At 39.6% G+C, this 21,516-nt stretch overlaps 1 protein-coding gene across 2 annotated transcripts in view; it reads right to left on the reverse strand.

Moving 5' to 3' along the window:
* Positions 1-21,169, reverse strand: part of vta1 (vesicle (multivesicular body) trafficking 1) — a 38,890-nt gene extending 17,721 nt beyond the window's left edge. Inside the window, exons 1-2 of one of the 2 annotated variants that reach the window (XM_048251416.1) lie at positions 20,787-21,169; positions 1,703-1,797 (exon numbers count right to left, since the gene is read on the reverse strand). In XM_048251416.1, the coding sequence (XP_048107373.1) occupies positions 1,703-1,797; positions 20,787-20,877 (186 nt within the window). In that variant the 5' untranslated portion in view covers positions 20,878-21,169. The remainder of the gene's footprint in view (positions 1-1,702; positions 1,798-20,786) is intronic. The other variant, XM_048251417.1, reaches the window with a different exon arrangement.
* Positions 21,170-21,516: the final 347 nt, after the last annotated feature.

Consider the following 21,516-nt stretch of genomic DNA (forward strand, 5'->3'; position numbering starts at 1 on the left):
AAAAGCTGTTGTTGGAGGCTGCTGAAAAAGCAAGTCAATGGCTATGGTGCTCACAGACTCCTTGGGGGTCATGTTGTAACTTGAATTGACTAAGATCTGGAATTTTGGCGCTATGTTTCTAGAGTGGTAGTTGTTGGTGCCACTATCAAGGGCTTGCATGTCGGTTGGGTATGTTGCTGATCGGATCATAAACAGCCACAGCAATGAAGAGGAATGACTGAAGGATTTATGATGTTGTTTGGTATGTATGTTGCTGATTGGATCATAAACGGTCACAGTAACAAAGAGAAATGGTATTTATTGGTGCCCTCATTAAGGGTTTGCGTTTTGTTTGCATATGTTGCTGATTGGATCATAAACGGACTGAAGAGTTTGTTGGTATTTGTCAGTGCTCACATGAGGGGCTGAGTGAGACACCAGATACAACTGTTGAGCACTTCTGGAGGAGTCATGGGCCTAATTCAATGAACCACCCATTAAGGAAGGTGCCTGCTTGATAACCCCAGTGAAATACTCTTCAAATCTGGTCTGTTGGTGGTGTTATTTGGCCGCAAAGGTTGATTTGTTTGTGACTTTGTTTTTGACAGTAAATATGCTTGGTTGTGGATTGGCTGCTGCGTGAAATTCCCTACCTATACCACTAGGAGTTTAACATCTTTATAGTGTATATTTGGGGGGGGGGAAATAGTTACCGTTAAGTAAGCTTGGAGAACCGAGATTTCAAGGAAACTGGACGTTCTAACTAATGGTATCTCAGTTTAATATTACAATTGTATCAGCCACATAGCAAACCTCAGTAAAAAATGTTTGCCAAATATCAGTACCAGGGAGCCTATCCTAACCAATCTAGCTTGACAGCTCAATAGTCAACCGAAGTATAGGATATGTCTGACATATGTTCAGATGCATGTATTTGGCAATATTTAGTATTAATATGGTAAATAGCCATTCAATACATCCAACTAGGATACAGCATTTAATTCAATAAATATAAATATAAAACCAAAGGTCCTTGAATGCTCTGATTTGTTAATACCTAAGAGATATTCAGCTTACCATCACTGATTTGGAAGCTGGAATCAGTTACTTCAGTTTTTCTCTCTTACAAATGACTCCAGATTGGTTAATTAACAAAATAACTGGTGATAAATGTAATAGTTAATTGATAAATTGTTGCAGCCACACTAAAACTAGACAAAATTATATGTTCTTAATGACAGTGTGCTTAGTGCTTCAGGAAAATATGACAAGTTAATTTGTATTACAGTCACTGGAAGACCAAGCCTGGCTAACACCAGACCACTTATGATTTCCAAGGGAGGTAAACGATGAAATTAAACTTAAACTGGTGCATTAAACTCTTACCCAGTCTTTTCGGAAGGTTTTAAATGCAGTTGTTTACTCAATTCCAAAGAAAATGCACATCCAAATCATATAACTGGTTGTGTTGAACAGTGATGCTAACTGTACTGTGTCTGTCATCAGATAAGCGGTTCTGATTGGTTTGCAGAGTGAATTCAAATTTGCTAACAGGTTCATCTAGGTTCACCCAGGCTATGCAAGACCACGACTACATTTAAAATGGCTGTCGAAATTACCACTGAACACGTTTAGATTGGATCACAAATTGAACAAATATATCACTAGTCCCTACAGTTGATATCAGGCCTAAACCTTTGTATGTGTTGAAGACATTTCTTACCATTTCCAATTGATCCATTAGTTTAACAAGAAATTTCCTGCATTCTGGGCTCTTACTGTCCAGTTTCATGCCTGTCTGCATAGAATAGAGACGACCTAGAAAACAACAAACACAAAAACATGTTAATCTCTGTGTCTATGTCTATGTTTGTAGGTATGCATGATATACTCTTACCAGAGCACTCATGTGTGCATGTGTGTCTGTGAATGTGTGCATGCTTTTTCAAGCATCCTTTCAGGCCAACAGGCCTGCCATGCAAAGTTCAAGAGCAGCTGGAAAGTCACATTTATTTCTCTCTCCTACACATGACAATGCATCATGAAACTGAATTAGAAAACTAGAACATGTAATTCCAGGGAATCACCTGTGCATGAAAATGCAAAAATGGCTGCTAAGTAAAATATTGTTAAATACTGGGTAACACTTTACTTGACAGTATCGACATAAGAGTGACATGACACGGTCATGACACATGAACCCTAAACCTAAACCTTAACCTACCCTAATCCTAACTCTAACTTGTTATGACAAAAACCGAATGACACTTAATGACCGAAGCGTTATGTCATAAACGCTTATGACTTGTTTATGACACGTTCATGACAATGTCATGTCACTCTTATGTCGATACTGTCAAGTAAAGTGTTACCCAGTATTTAACAATATTTTACTTATATATAATATACATATACATATAACACCTTTGGTGATCTGAAACAAAGCACCATAATTTATTAGACAATCTGGAGTTTACACTAAAACTGAAATGTCTTAGGTATGATAATATCTGTTGCTGTTGCCCCCACCTGTTTAATCTCCCTATATAAATTATGTCCTGTCCCACTATCAGTAGCAGTAGCTTTAAATCTAATTAGAAGACTCATCTATTTTCTCTGGCCATTTAATGTCCATTCATTTTCCCCTTCTTTGTTTATTTTTTTTTATTTTCAGCAATATATTAACTGCCCCCTTTCACTTCACTCTTTCTTATTGAATGATTGTCAAAGTTTTTTTTTCTTTCTTTTTTTCCCGCGTCATCTACTTCCTGAATTTTCGGTCAACGATACCCGGGACACCGAAACACCGGTGCACATGAAATTTGGTGGGTATGTAGCCCCACTAGACTTTTACGGAAAAATTTTGTTTCGTGGATTGGAAAAACAATGGACGCTTCCTAGAAGGACTGTAGTTTACCGCAGAGAACGTCTAATAAGGATAGGACGATGTTCACATGAAATGTAATTCCCATTTCTTCTTGAAGCCGAGTAATTGTATCTTACACTTTGCTCTAGTAGTTTTAGTCACCGTATCTTCTTTTATTCAATAATCATAATCAGTTGATCATTATCATTACTATCATTATAATCTTTTCACTGATATTTTTGTTTTTATTACTATATTTTATTTCTGTGAGCACCTTGGGTCAATTGTTCTGCTTTTAAGTGTGCTATATAAATAAATGTCACTTTATACACAAATTTGGCAAACAACATATTTGGCAAATTAATTTGAAGCACCATTTAAAGTGCTGCTACACAAAAGTTGTTTCTGTTTTGTAACTGACTTATGGATGCAACAGCAAAGAATGACTGCTGTTGACTGAGACTGATTTATAATGTCCCTAAGGCACAACTCAAATTACGCTGAGAGTCAGTGGTACAGTTTACACATCAGTCATTAAAGACAATCATCCCCTTCCCCTTGATAACACTCATTACAACAATCATGTACAGACCACTGGCTGTGGTCTCAAGAGATATCGGAGACATGGTCTCGACAAACAATCCTTGTCAAAGCAAAGCATTCTAAAAGGCCAAAGTTGATTATGAAAACTGTTAACATATTACACAGGGGTGCAGGAAATATTTTGAAAGTGAGGGGGACCAAACTGTGAACACAAACCCATAGTGAGATCAGATTTCCAGATATCGGATCGCCACCTCTGGCCCACTTTCGACCATCATATTTTAAACTTGCCAGAATATTAAGATAATACCATTGATTGTTTTCAAAATATGTTTTGATAAAAATGGTGAAAACTGTGAGATGAGCACAACGCCAGATCTGCCCTCAGACCAGCTTCTTGCTATGTGCAATTCTACTTTTATTTATTTATTTTAGATTTATTTCACACTATTTGGGCCAATGGTAGAATACTCTAAAAGCAACATGGGATGTTGATATTTTATAATACACCTTTAATACACCTTGTCCATGAAGGGAAATATAGCAAGGGCCACAGTTAACAGTCATACTAACTTATGGAAAGTCACCACAGCACAGAAAGCTATAATTTACAGCTGGAAGTAGCACTGCTTGTACTGTGGAAAGGACTGCATGGACAATATTGAAAGAGATATTGGTCAGGTCATGACTATGCTAGTGGAAGTATTTCACTGCTATGTAACTGCTAAGCACATTTGCCTACAGTAATTGCAATCAGAATCTTGATTCTTATATACAAAGGAGGGGTATTGAACTCATTGTGCTGTAGATAGGGACTCCCCATGTAAAAAACAACCAAGTCTATATGCTAAATTATGTAAAAATGCTATATTTACAGTAATTTAATTGAACATGGCATGTTGATTAGCATGTCTCCACCGTCAATAACCTTGTATGTCAGGGGATGAAACTGACCTTAACCTTTGACCCCATGGCCCTGAGTCCCTAAGTTCATCTAACTTCTATAGACAATAAATGTACTAGAGTTAATGAAGATCCATCAGTCTGCTTTGGAGATATGAACCAAATACTGCATGCGAGTTATATATGTGACTCCTTGTAACCTTGACCTTTGACCTCAAGATCTAAATTGTCTTGCCAGCTCTTTGACAACTTATAGTGGGTAAGTAGACCAAGTTTGATGAATATCTTTCAATTGGCTTAAGAGATATCAGCTAATATCAAGATGTACTAACATACGTTTTTGGCCCAAAACTCATTGTGCCATGCTCCATTCAAAGCCCTATATATTTTTTTCGGATCAAATCTGCGCTGTAGGCACCACAAATTCTTAATCTACAGAAAATTACGATTCAAATGATACCAAATATGCTTTTGCAAATTTACTTCCACCTTTGACCCTTTTCTAGGCTAATTCGCTCGTACTATAACAATTGCCTATACCAACAATTGCCATCAGTCCACCAGCACTAGAAGACATTGTTTCGATTTAAGTCAATGAAATAACACCTCTTCTTAATATTTTATTATATTGTTGGTTGGATTAATAGCCTATACGGTTGGCAAAGAAAAGTTGTTTTCCTACCATGGGTCTCCAACACACGTTCACAAGCTCTCTTGCCACCCCTTTCGAGGTAATTGCCAGGCTGAAGCCGCTAGCCTACTACATTTAAACACAATTGTTGCGCGACTCAAGGCATTCCAGCCTACGAATTTAATAAAAAGTAGGCTACTAAATCATGCATAATTAAACAATAACTCAATTTAGGCTACTTGGCTACGCAAAGAAGTTTCTATTAGGTTTACAGCATAACCCCTATTCAATGAACGGAAGCCTTGTCTCGCAATAAACAGCGGCACTTGTTTCACTTCAATGTCACAATCCCGACACTTTTTCAACTGCATGAAACATAACAGTGAACCATCAAATATCTCCCAGATTTCAGTACCCATCAGTCTCAACATTTAGCAATATAATCAAACAGTCCAAAAGTAAATTAAATCCCAAACCAAACCGAAAATGTTATGCTTTTGATAGCCTACCGGTATGCCGCTCTAAACCAAACGCATGTCTAAATGCAGGTTAGAAATTAAAAAAGCCTGCCAGCTTGCCTCAAACAAAGATGCTGTGCTTTGCAAAAGACCCCAGCCATAATTTGAGGATTTACACTAAGCAAGTAGCCTATTATTTTATGATGGTTGTTAGTAGACAAACTGGCTTATATCCAACAGAGTGAATATGAGATTGTGCAGTCTTACACTGTAGATGGCTGTGGTTAGTGATGTGATGCTGTTAATGGAGAGTTTTACAGTTAGCGCAAACCCTATAGGTTATTATTTATTTAGGGCTGAGCTACACCAGGCGCGTAACTGAAGCATTCCGTTTCCGTTGCGTCTGCTGCAACAATTAGCTTCCATTATAATCAATGGAAGTAGCTACACCAGACGTGACAGTGGGGCGTACGTTCGAAAAAAATAGACCATTAATCTAAAATGGATTTTATGCGTCGCGAACGGAAAGCTTCAGTTACGCGCCTGGTGTAGCCTAGCTCATACCTTAGTGTACCTGATAGCATAAGGCTTTTTTCCCTTATCAAAAGTGAGGGGGACAACGGCTATCTCTTCAGCACTGCGGGGGACATATCCCCCACGTCCCCCGTGCCTCCTGCGCCGCTGATATTACAAATTATCCATAACATTTCAACCATTACGGGCAGCCGTAGCCTTCTGGTTAGTGCTTCGGACTTGTAACCGGAGGGTTTCCGGTTTGAACCCCGACCAGGAGGTACGGCTGAAGTGCCCTTGAGCAAGGCACCTAACCCCTCACTGCTCCCCGAGCGCCGTTGTTGGTGCAGGCAGCTCACTGCATCGGGATTAGTGTGTGCTTCACCTCACTGTGTGCTGAGTGCGTTTCACTAATTCACGGATTGGGATAAATGCAGACCAAATTTCCCTCACGGGATCCAAAAGAGTATATATATATATATATATATATATATATATATATATATATATATATATTAAATAAAACATTACATTTAGAGTCTAATGTCTGCCCATTTGCATTTTCTAAAAATAAAAGTGCCGCCACAAAATCCTAAAAACATATTTTACATCTAATAAAGTGCTAACTGAGTAATATAGTTAAGACATTACAAAGTTAAATGGCATGGCAAAGGTTATAGCCCAGTTTTGCACCCAATAATCTAGTGTCTCTTTCCATCCTGGTGAAAACCACTTTGCACGAATATGTGAACGATGTGGTGCTTGTAACATACTGTGTTGTTCAGTTCCTTGGTATTTGCTGTGTGGAACAGCATTAGGCCTACTATCTAAGAACAACAGACTGACACGTTTCTGAAGAGAGTCCTTTCTTTAAAAAAAAAAAAAAAAAAACAATCCTGAAATGTTGACGGTTCAAACTGTCCAAATGAAGCTATTTTCTTGTAAACAGTAAAATAGTTTTCAGCCCCACAAACCGATGTTTTGAGTATGTACTATATTGTGCCATTGACATACAGTGTAGCATGCTTGTGGCAAAAACCTACAGAAATACAGTTGTAATCAAGCAGCTACAATTCTGGAGCCCTGTGATCACAGCTCACCTCTGTATTCTTCACCTGTTTTACCAAAGCCCTGCATCATGTCACAGGTTCAGTGTGACCAGGCTGAGAATGAGAACAGGGCAAGGCCCTGAGGGGAGAGTCAAAGGCCAAAACCACACTCTTCTGTATTTATCTGTGCTGCCATATCACCTGGTACATTCAAATAGCTATAGAAAATAATAGCCAGGAAGCACAGAGTGAAGGTCAGCATTTTACAAGAGCCAAGCAAAGCGGGGCGTGGGCTGTGCATTGTTCCCTCTAGCCCAGGGACTAGTAGGTCTGTTTCCTACAACAAATATGCAACACAGAGATGTAAAAAAAATGTATTCTTATCAGAAAAAGGCCCATGGAATATAAATATTGCATGCAAAGTCTTTGATTAATCACTGATCCTAGCAAATGAGAGGTGATCCATGTCCTGTTTAGTGAATATGGGATCATTTTTCTAATATTAATTTCTTCATGAGTGCTGAGACCATTTAAAATCACAACTCATGTCACTTCAAGAAAATTGGGGATTTCACATCATGGCAAAATTTCAGGATTTCTCACGATGGCACAATTAAAAGTAGGTCAGATCTAAACCTACAAATATCTAGAAAAACAATCATTCATGTGTAAAAAAAAACCCTTCTCAACCAAGATTTATTATTATAATGTTTTTCAAACTGTTCTCGTCTGTCTTGGTCTCTCAACTGCAGGTGTTTTAGAATCTGGTTTGCTAACTGCTCTCTTGCTCTCGCCTCTCATCAGATAAACAAAGATCTTAAGGTTTATCATTCTATTTGCATACTTTTCCTCATGGAGTTTAGTGAGCACTTTAACAGAGACATGCTACTGTCAAGGTGTCATTTCCAATTCAGATATTCAAGACAATCAAAAATCTACAAAATTATGCCATACCATCTGATATGATGATATTCAAGTAATTAACATGTATAAGCATGATGGCATATGACGCATATCTGACGATTTAGTCATGAAATATTGCCAGTCTTGAGGCTGAACAGTATTTGTACTGGGTATTACATCTGAGAGCAGCCTGAATTGAATATTCAGGAATGCAAACCCCCGCACTATGATTTCTTCACAACAAGGACTTTATTATGTAGCTTCAGCTCCATTTCAAGGCACACTAGTCCAAGGAAAGTGGGAGGAACAATGTCAATCAACGTTTTCCATAGATTTTCATCCTGGTGCCAGGACTCACTGGTGACGCAGAGAAATTGTCTTTCACAAGGCCTTTGACCACAGCATAAGCACAGAAGCGAAAACAAACCAGCTAGGCTATTTTTTCCGTCACAGGGAATATCAATCAGAAACATTCCTTTTCTCAAAACATTACCGAGGAAGGCAAAAACAAACTCACTCTCTGTGCCACAAAGAATCCAGGTTATTTTACCAGCTTAATTGAGGATGTTATTTTAATAATTTTTGGTTGTGAGGTTTGGTTGTAAAAAAAAAATGGTCTCAAACACTATTTTCTCATATCCAATAATAACATTACATTACCCATCCGATATTGTGCAGAATGTGCTAGTTTGCATTACATGTAACCACCCCAAAGCATACAAAAAGAACATTAAAGAATTTAATTTATACATGTTTGTCTAAGATTAACAAGCTGACTAGCTAAATCCCAACCAATATGCCTTGCAAACTGTAAAATTGGCACGGATAACTGATGTATTTTGATGAATAGGCTCTTAACAAGCTCTTAGTCAGAGCACAAAACTACCCAGAAAATAATAGTAGAGACAACAGATGAGTTTATCTTTGCTACACATACCAATACATAATTGAAATGAATTAGAAGAGAGGATAAAAATAGCTGCGAGCAAAAATATCAGAAAATGTACAGACCTTTGTTTTGCGGTTTTAATTACTAAAAGGAAATCAATAACCAATTATAGTCATAAACCTTAAAAAACAAAATGTCAGGATTAGGTTGAATGTAGGTTCATGTTACACTGTTGTATGGCATTTCAGAGGACATAGAAATAAACAACTTCCATATGTACAAAACCAATTAGCCTTGATTAGAAAGGTTGGTTGTTTGTCAAGTCAGTTTCAAAACTAAAGAAGTAATGAAAGTATTTTGTTCAGGTTAATAACTCTTGACTTCCTGCACTTCCCTACAACTAGCTTCTTCCCACAGTGGCAATACTGACCTCAAGTGGAGAGATACTGGCCAATACACAGTACCATATCTGCCTACACTGCAGACCATACAAGTGAATATGATACAATCAGGGTGCAATATAGGATGTTTACTAGATGTCAGATAACAAAAATGTACCACGTGTTAACTAAAATAAAAAATATTGATGAAATGATAACCATTAAGATATCAGGTGTGAATTTTCACCACTGCACAGATGTAAAACATCACACCTTATTGTGTCATTTTGGAGTAATTCCAACCTCTGAGTCAGTGATACTTTATATGAATTCATAGGCTTTGAATTAGACTGAGACTAACACTTTTGTTTTCATTTCCATTCTTACAAGTGAAGTCTTATTTCTCTCAAATTATGTAAACAAATTTTGTTAAGATCCATGTTAGTATTTCACCTTTGCTAAGATAATTCATCCATCTTGGAGAGTGGAGGTCTCTCCGCTGAGAGACATTAGCTGTATACTCAATCGTGATTTGATGCAGGTAATTACTTTTTTAAAAGTAAGGAAGGTAAATTGGATTATAGCAATTGTGCAAATGTGGCGACGGCACACAACTTGGGCAAAAACATTTAATATGAACTTGCGATGATAACCTACAGTTAATGTGAATGAATCGCAGACTATAATCAAGAAAACCTAAAGGAGATGATTTGCACTAAATAAATAGCCTGGAGATTCCAGACCCTGGTAATCTAGAAAGATTAAGCGTCTGGCCATGAATAATACAATGGCCCAACGACTGTCATCTGCTTAGCTCGCTGATTGTTTCTACAACATGTTGGCACAGAACGTAATTTCTGTCAGAAACCAAGTAGGCTAAGCATTTTCTCCATTGTCAACGTGAACTATGACGATGCATCTATGACGGGGCAACCTGACACGAGTCAGACAGAAAATGGGACTGTCTTTAATAGTAGTAGAGGTCCTGGGTAAGATTTGTATGCACTTCATTTAGCGGAGAATATCTCAACTGTTATAGACTAATATGACCCCATTGAACAACGTGGGATGTGTGCCAAAATCTCTACCCGGGACAAAAGTCCTGAAAATGACCACAACAGATGACACTATTCTCACACTACAGGTGAATGGGACTTTTTTTCCCCTTTATAGATATCCCCATACATTTCTACCAGATTAATCTTCATATTAAGAGAAATACTTTTCAATACAATTTTGGTAATCTGTCCCCTCTCTTTAGACAAGTAATGTGGCGCAATGAAGGCTCTTCTCACTGTGAATATTGCACGATTTCTGTATAAAAATGTCTTTAATTTGATATATAATAGGGCTGTTGGAACTAATTTCTAAAGTCGAATATAAATATATAAATATTTAAAAAATCAATACTAATCGAATTTGGAAATTACTAATCGAATGTGGTGTTTTGGGGAGTTTTTTTTATGTGTTGGCTAACTTTAGTGAATATGTGAAAACGAAATGCTTTTGTCACGTCTAATGCACAATCTAAATATGTCAGAAGCGATGCATCCACAGAGATCACTCCTGACCATTTCAGCGATGTGTGGAACGTTTTTGTATTTCCATCAGAAAACGGAGAAATAACAATTAGCCTAATGATGTTGTAATCTGCAGAATATATAGCAGCCAACAGCCTGAGTGCACATCTGATAACGCTACACGCTTGGGTTTTATACTACGAAGCACGTTAGACATAGGCTATCTAGACATATGAGGCTTCACAAAGCCTTGACTCGGGGGTATAAGTTAAGTGACACTACGATAGCAGTTATGTGATATAATTGTCAAATTAGGCTTTCAGCTCAGATCTGTGCGCGTTCTCGGTGTTGGGATGATATTGGCCAATCGTGAAACGTGGAGACGCACAAGACCGCCTATATTAAAAAACAATTACTAGGCTACCGCATTTATGAGCGATACCGTAATCTACACTGCGGTCATTTTTAGTGTCTAGCCTATAACATCAAATAAATCGACTGTCATCAGATGTTGTATTGTATGCACACCCATAGTGGCATATTTGCAAGCACAACACTATTAAAGTGCATACGATATCCAAAATGTGTGTAGAGGCTATATGACATAAGATGTATGACAGAATCCTACACATGAAATAACTTCGTTTTTCAAGATAATTGACTGTAGTCCATGAGCCACAGGGGGTCGTCACTACCACTTGGGGGGGCAAATTCTCATTATATTTTTCTAAAAGCTACATATCTCTGGAGTATAAAATGGTATGATAGCAAGTTGGATCTTGTAGCTTTGTGGCTGTACAGGCCTTCAAAGTTGACCTCTGATTGGAAAAAAAAAAGGAAATTCCACCTATTGGCTTTTTTTTGTTAAAACACTCATAAGAGCCCAGAAAATAATCCAAACCTTATTATTACTGATGCATATGTGGTGTTTGATGTTGGCATACATATTTTGACTCCTTATGTGATTTTGCTCTTCATTGTGGTTGATAAAATTCAAGATTTATGTGCAAAAAAAGGAGCAACATTTTCAAAGTAACATGTTACGGCAATACCTGAATGCAGACCTTATTGATTATTACTATTCTACCTTCCTTACTTTCAATTGCGAGTTGAAATTAATGTTAAATGATGACATACATAGGTCTGCAGTACAAATGTTTTGTAGCTGAAACGAGTACAAAGGATCTTTAATCTATTCATTGAATTCATCATCGTCAGAACAGGAGCACAGAGGAAGCCATCTCTATGGCACTTCACTCTGCCCTGTCCCACCTTGACAATAGCAACACCTATGTAAGAATGCTGTTCATTGACTTCAGCTCAGCGTTCAACACCATCATCCCCTCCAAACTGATCACCAAACTCAGTGAACCGGGCATCAATAACTCCCTCTGTAACTGGATTCTGGACTTCCTAACCAACAGACCTCAGTCTGTTAGGTTAGATCATGGGCGTAGATTTAGGGTGGGACGCTCATGATTAGTCCTAACCAATATTTTAAGGATGACAAAATTGTGCCCACCAATATTTTAGTGAACTCATTTGTGTTGCTGTCCGACAGCCAGCAAGACAGTACAAGAAACGTCGTCATTTGATTGGCTGAAAAACCGAGGGGGAGGGGGAAGGGTTATCTGACACGCATGCTGCACACACATTGCTTCTTGCACTGGTAGTCAAGCGAGCAGGTGTGTCAACAACAACGGTAAGTTACCATGGCTGTCTGTCAATACATAGGCCTACCCCATAAAAGGCCAGAGTGAAACATTTTGATATTCCCTTTTCCCTTCAGCATACATACAAACCCCTTTTTGTGGTGTGTAGATCAGCTATGCCACCCAAGAAGAAGAAAGGGGACATACGAAGCTTTTTCATAAAGCAGAGTGTAAGTAAGCAAAATAACTAGCCACACAAGCTAGCAGTGGTAGTGACCAGGCTTTCAAATTATGCAGATTCTGTTATGTGGAAAAATAGTATTAACTGGTGATAGCATATGTTATCAAGGATATTGTTGAAGATAAACCTTCTGTAGCTTCTGTAATCTTTCAACCAAGAAGTCGCGCTATCACAATAGATGCTATATTACCAAGTCACTGAATGTTAATTAGCCTACCTTAAGTTAGAATCTTGGAAGTCACAATAAACATTGGATCTGACATTTTTCGTTTCTATTCTGTTTATGTTATGTATTTCTGAGTGTAGCCTACACAATGCAGGGAAATAAAAGGGAGACCCAAATTCGTTTGAAGGACTGTCATTGTATGACACATGCTGTAAAAACGTGTTGGCAATGTGAATAAGTTAACACTGTTGGTTATTCAAATATAATGAATCATTATATCACTATTATATACAATATGGTAGGAGGGTTAAACTCGCTAGCCAAAGGATAGGCTACAAAATGAATGAACCACTTTGTATGCAGGAAAGACAGCATCAAACCACTACAGATGGATGGCAGGTTGAGGAAACAGCATCAGGGCTTCAGGTGAGGTTCTAATTATTAGCCTATGTCAAATTGTCAATTCAGTTGGAGTCAGCAGCATTGCTGTACAATATAATGAGATGGAGTAGATTCACTTCTGTATTGTGATATTCTGTATTGCCAATAGTCTAAAATAACAAAGGAAATCACCATTAAGGCACTGGTATCTTACAGCAAAAGAATTCCATTTACAGTTAAGCAAATACAAATATAATTTAGAGTCGCATAAATTCATAGACATATTCAATCCTAAACTATGGTGCATTTCCGTACTCAGTAACATAAATAAAATACTATATATATATGACTATATAATCTGGGCAAATTTAAGATATGCTTAGCTTCTGTTATCTGAGAAACAAAATTGGCATTTAATGGTGAAACATTTATTTACGTTTAAAGGTGCCATGTGTAATGTCCGCCAAAAAATTAATTCATACTCCACATTCCATAAAATATGGGGACAGTATACCTCCAGAAAGTGAGTTGGTCTACCCTAGAGTAACAACCGAGACGTGTATTGCAGTTTGGCTGGTGGTTATGTTGCCCGCATACCGCCTCCCATGGCCGAAACTGGTATTATGACACCTGTCCGGCTGTGGCTAGTAATTTAGCATGCTAATTCAGGTTGATATCTCTGTAGCACTATACCTTGTTAATTTTTTAATGACATCATTGCCCTTATTTCTTCTCATTCTTTTGATGCGTGTAGCTCATTTTTTGGATATTTTTACCTCAATTATTACACATGGCACCTTTAAACAATTGTTTTCGTCTGCGCATATTTCGCTCCAGTCGGAGATGTCCCCACCAAAGCTGAGACCAAACCTACGCCCTTGGGTTAGATAACCGCACCTCCTCAACCATCACCCTGAACACCAGTGTACCACAGGGATGTGTGCTGAGCCCTCTCCTCTACTCCCTCTTCACCTACGACTGCACACCTGTACATGGCTCTAACACCATTGTCAAGTTTGCAGATGACACTACAGTGATTGGGCTCATCAGCAACAACGATGAGACGGCCTACAGGGAGGAGGTCCAGCACCTAACATCGTGGTGCACTGATAACAACCTGGCTCTCAACACCAAGAAGACCAAAGAGCTCATTGTGGACTTCAGGAAGTCTAAAGCTAGCACACACACACATTCTCATCAACAGGACTGAGGTGGAGCGTGTCACCAGCTTCAAGTTTCTGGGTGTCCACATCTCTGAGGACCTCTCTTGGACCCTCAACACCTCCATCCTGATCAAAAAGGCTCACCAGCGTCTCTTCTTTCTGACGTCAATCTGTCTCCTCAGATCCTAGTGAACGTCTACCGCTGCAACATCGAGAGCATCCTCACCAACTGGGTCACAGTTTGGTATGGCAACTGCTCTGCCCACAACCGGAAAGCACTGCAGAGGGTGGTGAAAACTGGCCAACGTATCACCGGTTCCTCACTCCCCTCCATCGAGGCCATCGAGGGCAAGTGATGCTTGCGTAAGGCGCGCATCATCAAAGATTGTTCTCACCCCAACCACAGACTGTTCATCCCACTCCCCTCCGGGAGGCGTTACAGGTCTCTTTGCATCCGAACCAGCAGGTTCAGAGGAAGCTTCTTTCCTGCGGCTGTCACCCTACTGAACTCTAGCTCTGCATCCCGGTGACAAACAACAAATTAAGCCCCCCCATCACCCCCTGCCCCGCCTCCGCCTGATGCCTCCTTGCCTGTGCCTGTTGAGGTGTCCACGACCATGGCAACCTTGACAGGGACAACAAGGAGGCGGACATCCCCTAGCCCCCCCACACAACTGCACTACACTATCCCACCCATAGTGTCTATTTATCTACAAATGTACATACTGTAATTACACTTATACTGTACATAGCCATATTCTACTGCTTTTTATCCTGCACATACACATATTATTAATACTATTGTAATGTTACTGTTTCTGCACTACAATGGTACTGTTACCACACTGCACATAGTTGTACATAGTCTATATGGTTCATACTAAATATCCATATTTATTCAGTTTTTCTGTAATATATTCTGTTAATACACTGCATATATCTATATTGTTCTTACTACTACTATAATGGTACTGCCACTACATTGCACATACCTGTACATGTTGTTCATACATTGTTCATATTACATAGCCATATTTATTCTGCTCAGCCATATTTAAGGTAACTGCTAATACACTGCACATATTTATATTTAATTTATGCTACTCTAAACCACCTTCTGTAAAACAACTGTATACTACTGTCTAAACTGCACTATATTTCTTGTCATGTCTATGCACCACCTGCCTATACTGTGTATATCACATTGCACTTTTCTGCTTTTTTTATTCAATTATTGTTGCAACACGTTGCGTCTCTGAAAACGTAGATTTGCTCATTATTACACATAAATCTTGAATTTTATCAACCAAAATGAAGGGCAAAATCACATAATGCTTCAAAATATGTCATGCCAACATCAAACACCACATATGCATTAGTAATAATGAGGTTGGGATTATTGTCTGGGCTCTTATGAGTGAGTCTCTCAGTTCTGGTTTCGTGACTACATAGGTGTCTTCTTGATTTCAGCGGTAGGAATAATCCATTGTTAGGATGAGAAGAGTCCTTCAGGATCTTTTAGGCTCTTAGGAGTACTCTTCTGGAATAGATATCTTGTAGAGCAGGGAGTTGAGTTCTTATAGTACGTTCAGCTGAGCGCACTACTCTCTGCAGAGTACTACAATCTCTAACTGTGGAGTTCCCATACCAGGTGATGATGCTAGAACACTCTCAACCGCTGAAGTGTAGAAGGCCTTCATGATGGATGTAGAAACTTTGAATTTCCTTAGCTGACGAAGGAAGTAGAGTCGTTGTCTGAACATATTGAGTGTTAACAGTCCATGTTATCTTCAGTAATGTGGACACCAAGGTATTTAAAACTTGTGACTCTCTCTACAGGTTGCCCGCTGATCATTAGTGGGGTGTAACTGTAGTTCTGCTGCTGCCTTCTGTAATCCACTACCATTTCCTTGGTTTTATTGACATTCAGTGTCAAGCTGTTAGATTGACACCACTGTGCCACCTCATCAACCTGATCAAAGTAGAGCTGTTCATTGTTGTTACTAATCAGGCCCAAGATCACTGTGTCATCTGCAAACTTGATGATGGAGGTATGACTACTGTTGGCTTTGCAGTCATGTGTGTAGATGTTGTACAGCAGTGAACTCAAAACACAGCCTTGGGGAGCACCAGTGCTGATGGTTAATGTGTCAGATGTCAGACCCCCCACTCTAACCACTTGTGAACGGTTGGTGAGAAAGTCAAATATCCAGTGACACAGGGTGGTGTTCAGTCCTAAGGCCTTCATCTTTGTGACCAAGGTGAGAGGTACTATCGTGTTGAATGCTGAACTAAAGTCAATGAACAGAATCCTCACATAATTCCCATTCCCCTCCTCCAGGTGAGTTAAGGTGGTGTGCATGAGGTTTGAGATGGCATCCTCTGTAGACCTGTTGGCTCTGTAAGCAAATTGGAGGGGGTCGAAGAAGGCAAGGAGGGATGAGCAGATAATGTTTTTCACAAGCTTCTCAAAACACTTCATCACTGTAGACGTCAGGGCTACTGGGCGGTAGTCATTCAGACATGATGGACTTTTGTTTTTCGGTACTGGAACAATAACAGACTGCTTGAGGCAAGTAGGAACTGTCTCTTGAGCCAATGATGTGTTAAAAATATAAGTGAACACAGGAGCTAACTGAGCAGTGCAGGATTTCAAAACCGTTAGAAATTCCATCCGGTCCAGCAGCTTTTCTACAATTAACCCTCCTAAAGGCATTGCTCACATCGACCTCAGAGACACAGAAAGGTGCATCCTCATTTGCTTCACATGCTGCAGCTAGTGCAAGATAGTCTGTGTTTTTCATGTCAAAGCGAGCATAAAAAAAGCATCAAGTTCATCAGGGGAGGGCTTTACTCACATTCATCATAGGAGGGGACTTTCTTTCAAAGCCAGTGATGGTTCGAGTCCTTTCCACAATCGTGCTGGATCACCCTCCAAGAAATCAGCTTCAACTTTGTCTCTATAAGCCCGCTTAGCATCTTTAATAGCTCTCATGTAAACTATAAGATGCTGCTTTGTAATCCGTCATATCCCCTGAAATAAGCCCAGCATTATAAGTGATGGTGCGTGTCTTTAATGCCGTTCTCACTTCTCTATCCACCCATGGCTTCTGGTTAGGGAAGCTTCAGATCTTTACAGTTGGGATGATGGAATCAGTTAGCATATTGATGTAACTCAATGATACTTCCGTATTCAGCAGAGTTCGTCTTGAACATCTCCCAGTCAACGTTGCTAAGGGCGCCCCTGTAGCCTGGCTTCCCATTGGTCAGTCCAGCTTGACCTCCTTCTGTCACTGGGGGTCCCTCTGACTTCTCTGTTTGTACATAGGCAGTAGGAAAACAGCGGCATGATCTGATTTTCCGAAAGCTGGTAGAGACTTAGCTTTGTAACTGATCTTGAACTGTGTGTAGCAGTGATCCAGTGTGTCGTCACCACGTGTAGGGAAGTGAATGTGTTCATGTTTTGAGGTCTGTGTGTGGACCTCTTTGGGTTGCACTTTACTAGTAACATGGTAGGGAAGTTAACAAGTGTTGAATGCTTCTTTACCTTAACTAAGGCCCTGTCCACATGAGAACAACAAAAATGTGTGAAAACGGTAACGTTTTTTTTTAATTATTGTTTTGGACTTGCATCCACATGACCTGGGCGTTTTAAGTGCCCAAATTTTTTTTTTTTTTACCATATTGACAAAATAGCTGGATCAGGGATCGGAAAATTTAGCAGATCCATGGGCCAATCCATTTACTTCAATTTCTTGGACTGAGCACACACACACAGCTCGTAACTAGACATTTGCTGCCACTATTACTTTTGGTGTTTGTCATTAGACTAAATTACATTACGGTTTGGTGGGGGAAAAAAATGTTGTATGTATTTGTTGTGTACATTTTGTTGTGTGTTTTATGTTTGCTTGTTAGATGAATTATTTGGTAAAAACTGTGAACTTGAATTTGACTGCTGCTCCAGATTTCTAATAATATTTTCTAATAATAACAATAACAATAATAATAATAATAATAATGACAACAACAATTCATTACATTTATATCTATGTTATATAAGTGTTATTTTGTTACATTTTGCCTTAGGAAAGAAATGTTTAGTTAGGGAAAGTAATATTTAAGTCAAGCCTGATACCTTTAGTCTCTTTCACATGGTGTATACAGTTTATTAATTCACCAATAGTATTGGATCGGTATCGACCGATACACAAAGCACAGGCATCGGTATCGAGACGGAAAAGTCGGACTGGTGCATCCCTATTTCTGTGCACACAGTATCAGCCCTTTGTGGCTAACTTTGAAGCACATAGGTTAGGCTACATTAACTTTAGCCTACTACAACCTATGACTACAATGCATGTTCATTTCCCCAGAGTTACTTGCTACCAGACATAATGCAATTTTTTGTTTGCAATAAACACAGCAGAACTTTCATTCTTACTCATTAAAATGAGCATGATGACTGACTAAATAGATTCTAATGATGAACTTTAAATAAACCACTGGTGTCATACAGTTGACAGGCCTGCTTTGTAGCACATAAATTCAATATCAAGTGTTTTCCCTATATGTGTGTCTATCTATTTAACCAACAGCAGAAAATAACAGAATATCCAAACGTTTTCAGTAGGCTAGCCTACCATTGTTGCAGAAATCACGTATAAGAAGGTATCCCTTCGATTTCTGTTTATTTTCGCATATTCCAACATAAGGAAGCAGCATGAGACTCCCATCAAAATCGTCATGAGGAGATTTCTCCCAAATGGCCCTATCACGTCTTTGAACTGACGTCATGAGGGCGTGTTTTAGCTCGTGGAAGGCAACTGCAAGATCAGGCTAAGACTCCCGCGATATTTTAAGGTCATGTGACATGGTGTCACGGTGGTAAGTCCCTCCACGGCTGACAGAAGTCGGACAGAATTTCTAACCAGTAAGCATTGCGTCCATCCCAGCATGCATCACATCAAGTCAGGTCTGCACAGATCTGCCTCAAGACGAACAAGCCTACTGTCTCTTCTTTGTGAATTTGTGTCTCTACACCGCCACTGCGTCATCGACTGGCCTGGCATATGCACTACAACTTTTTCACTCATCTTCACCTCTTTGTGTGGACGCAAATAAAATAAATACTATGCAGCAATCACAGGCATTTTTTCATGCAGCAAAAAACTCATTTCAACAAGAATTGCCTTCCCATGGTTGTAATATGGACTTTTGGGGTCTGATGAAATTTTTCACGTAATCATTTGCATATTTCCTGCTACAAGTATTATTCAACTAAACATACATTGTCTCACACACACACACTCCCAACACCACTTCCTCAACAAGACTTTCTAGGACCTTGATTTAACAATCTACCGGTAATCTGCTCCGGGTGTATGCAAACCACGTTGGATGACAATGGGGGGAAAAATCACTGTGCACCTTTTGTTCAAGACTTGAACAAAATCTGAGACCTGAACAAAAGCAAGGAATGACTCCGCTGACATTTGGGCTCAACAACTAATCAAATTGCACTCTACATTTCAGTGCAGGTGACGGCCGGTGTTATAAGGTAACTGGCTTTCATGTTAACTGGCTGGACTGTTTACTTTGCCTCTGGAGTTAACGTAACTGCCCCCTTCTCTTGCAGGTGTATTCAGCTGATGATTTAGCCTCCGATACCTGGCCGCAGATTCGTCTGTTTAACGTAAGTTCAAATAGAAATGTTTGTGATGCTCCACTTTGTTGTTTAATAAAGCTTTACAACACGATGTGTCGGCGTTGGAAGTGTCAGGTTGTCTGTAGTAGGCTACATGCGCTGGACCATGAATATGCTACCAAATAAGAAAAAGTAAATAAACTCCACGTGGGTCTCGAACCACTACTAAATTAAACTGCTTGCAAAGTAAACAGTCCAGCCAGTTAACATGAAAGCCAGTTACCGTATAACACCGGGATTGTGTCCTGTCAGATCCACTTTGTTTACCATCTACTAGGCTAGTGGTCAGGAGGATTTTTGAACACAAACAGTGGGACAGCTATGGAACCATGAGGAAATAGCCCCTCAGAAACGTAAATCACCGTCTACACACCTTTAACGCATGCAGCTCAGTATCTCTAATATCCAGATTAACCTGTGACACACCCACAGACCGAAACTGTGCCACTTTTGTACCCAAAACTTGCACACTGCTCTATTTTGGTCTCAGCAGTTAAATGTCTGAATTAGCCTATACTGGGAGATGACAGCTGCGAAATATTTCATGAGAATATGGCCATGGCACGATAAGAGGCTGTTTGGATAACACTGGTTTATGTGATATCGCAAGGTTCTCCTACACGCCAGAAACCCATTGTAACTCAACTCACCGAATGGTGTAGCCTAGCTTCTCACTAGTTTCTAAACAAGCTCGATTTTAAAAGTATAGCCCAACACGCCGCGGGTGATGACTAGCTATGACAACTATCTATCTCCAATAACATTAAAGGAAGTTATTTGGAGTGTTAATTTTACAAGTCATCCGAAACGATTGTTCAGAAAAGTGAAAAAAAAAAACTCACAGTAGTACGCCACAACAGGATCCCTTTGCTCATGCTCCTGTCCTGTTCTTAAATGGTGTTGGATTGCTTTTAATTGCTGTGGCAGAGCCATCTTTTGCGCTGAAGTGATGATAGCCGGGATTTTTAAAAAGCCTCAGAAGTTGTGAGTGAGATTCGTGTAAAACGACTGTATAAAACAGTTACGTTACAGCAAAACAGTCGGATAAACCATGCTTCCGCATTCGGCTTGAAAATACTGCTTTAAAAAATGACTGACATCTACCGGTCAGGAGTAGCACTAGGCTAATCCATTACAAGTTCCTTCTCGAAATTACTGATAGAAGTCTGTTTTTCAGCTCCTCAATGCTAGTAGATACGGCTGTGGGGCTCGAAACTCATGTCTCGAATCAGTGTTCATAGGTTTGAAACCATAGACTGTATATATAGAACTGGACTGTGTGGCTGCATTCTACAGTGTTCTATGGAATTGAAGCCGCCGAGGCGACGCCATCTTGGAAAATTTGGAGCCAATTTGAAGTGCGGCTGCGCAGCAAAAGTTGAAGCATGCGCAGTGAAGAGGAGTCGCGGTCAGGCACGCCCACTCAGTTGCCACTCAGCGAGTTAAACACGCCCCTTGTCAAGTGAAACCCGCCCCCTTCTCCTTTCCACAACGCAGGTCGACTTCGGGCGAGAAGGCTAGCTGGCTGGATGAATTTTGCGGCTGTGAGTTAGCTAAACAGTACAAACAACA

Source organism: Alosa alosa, chromosome 8 (assembly GCF_017589495.1).
Source record: "Alosa alosa isolate M-15738 ecotype Scorff River chromosome 8, AALO_Geno_1.1, whole genome shotgun sequence".
Lineage (NCBI taxonomy): Eukaryota > Metazoa > Chordata > Actinopteri > Clupeiformes > Clupeidae > Alosa > Alosa alosa.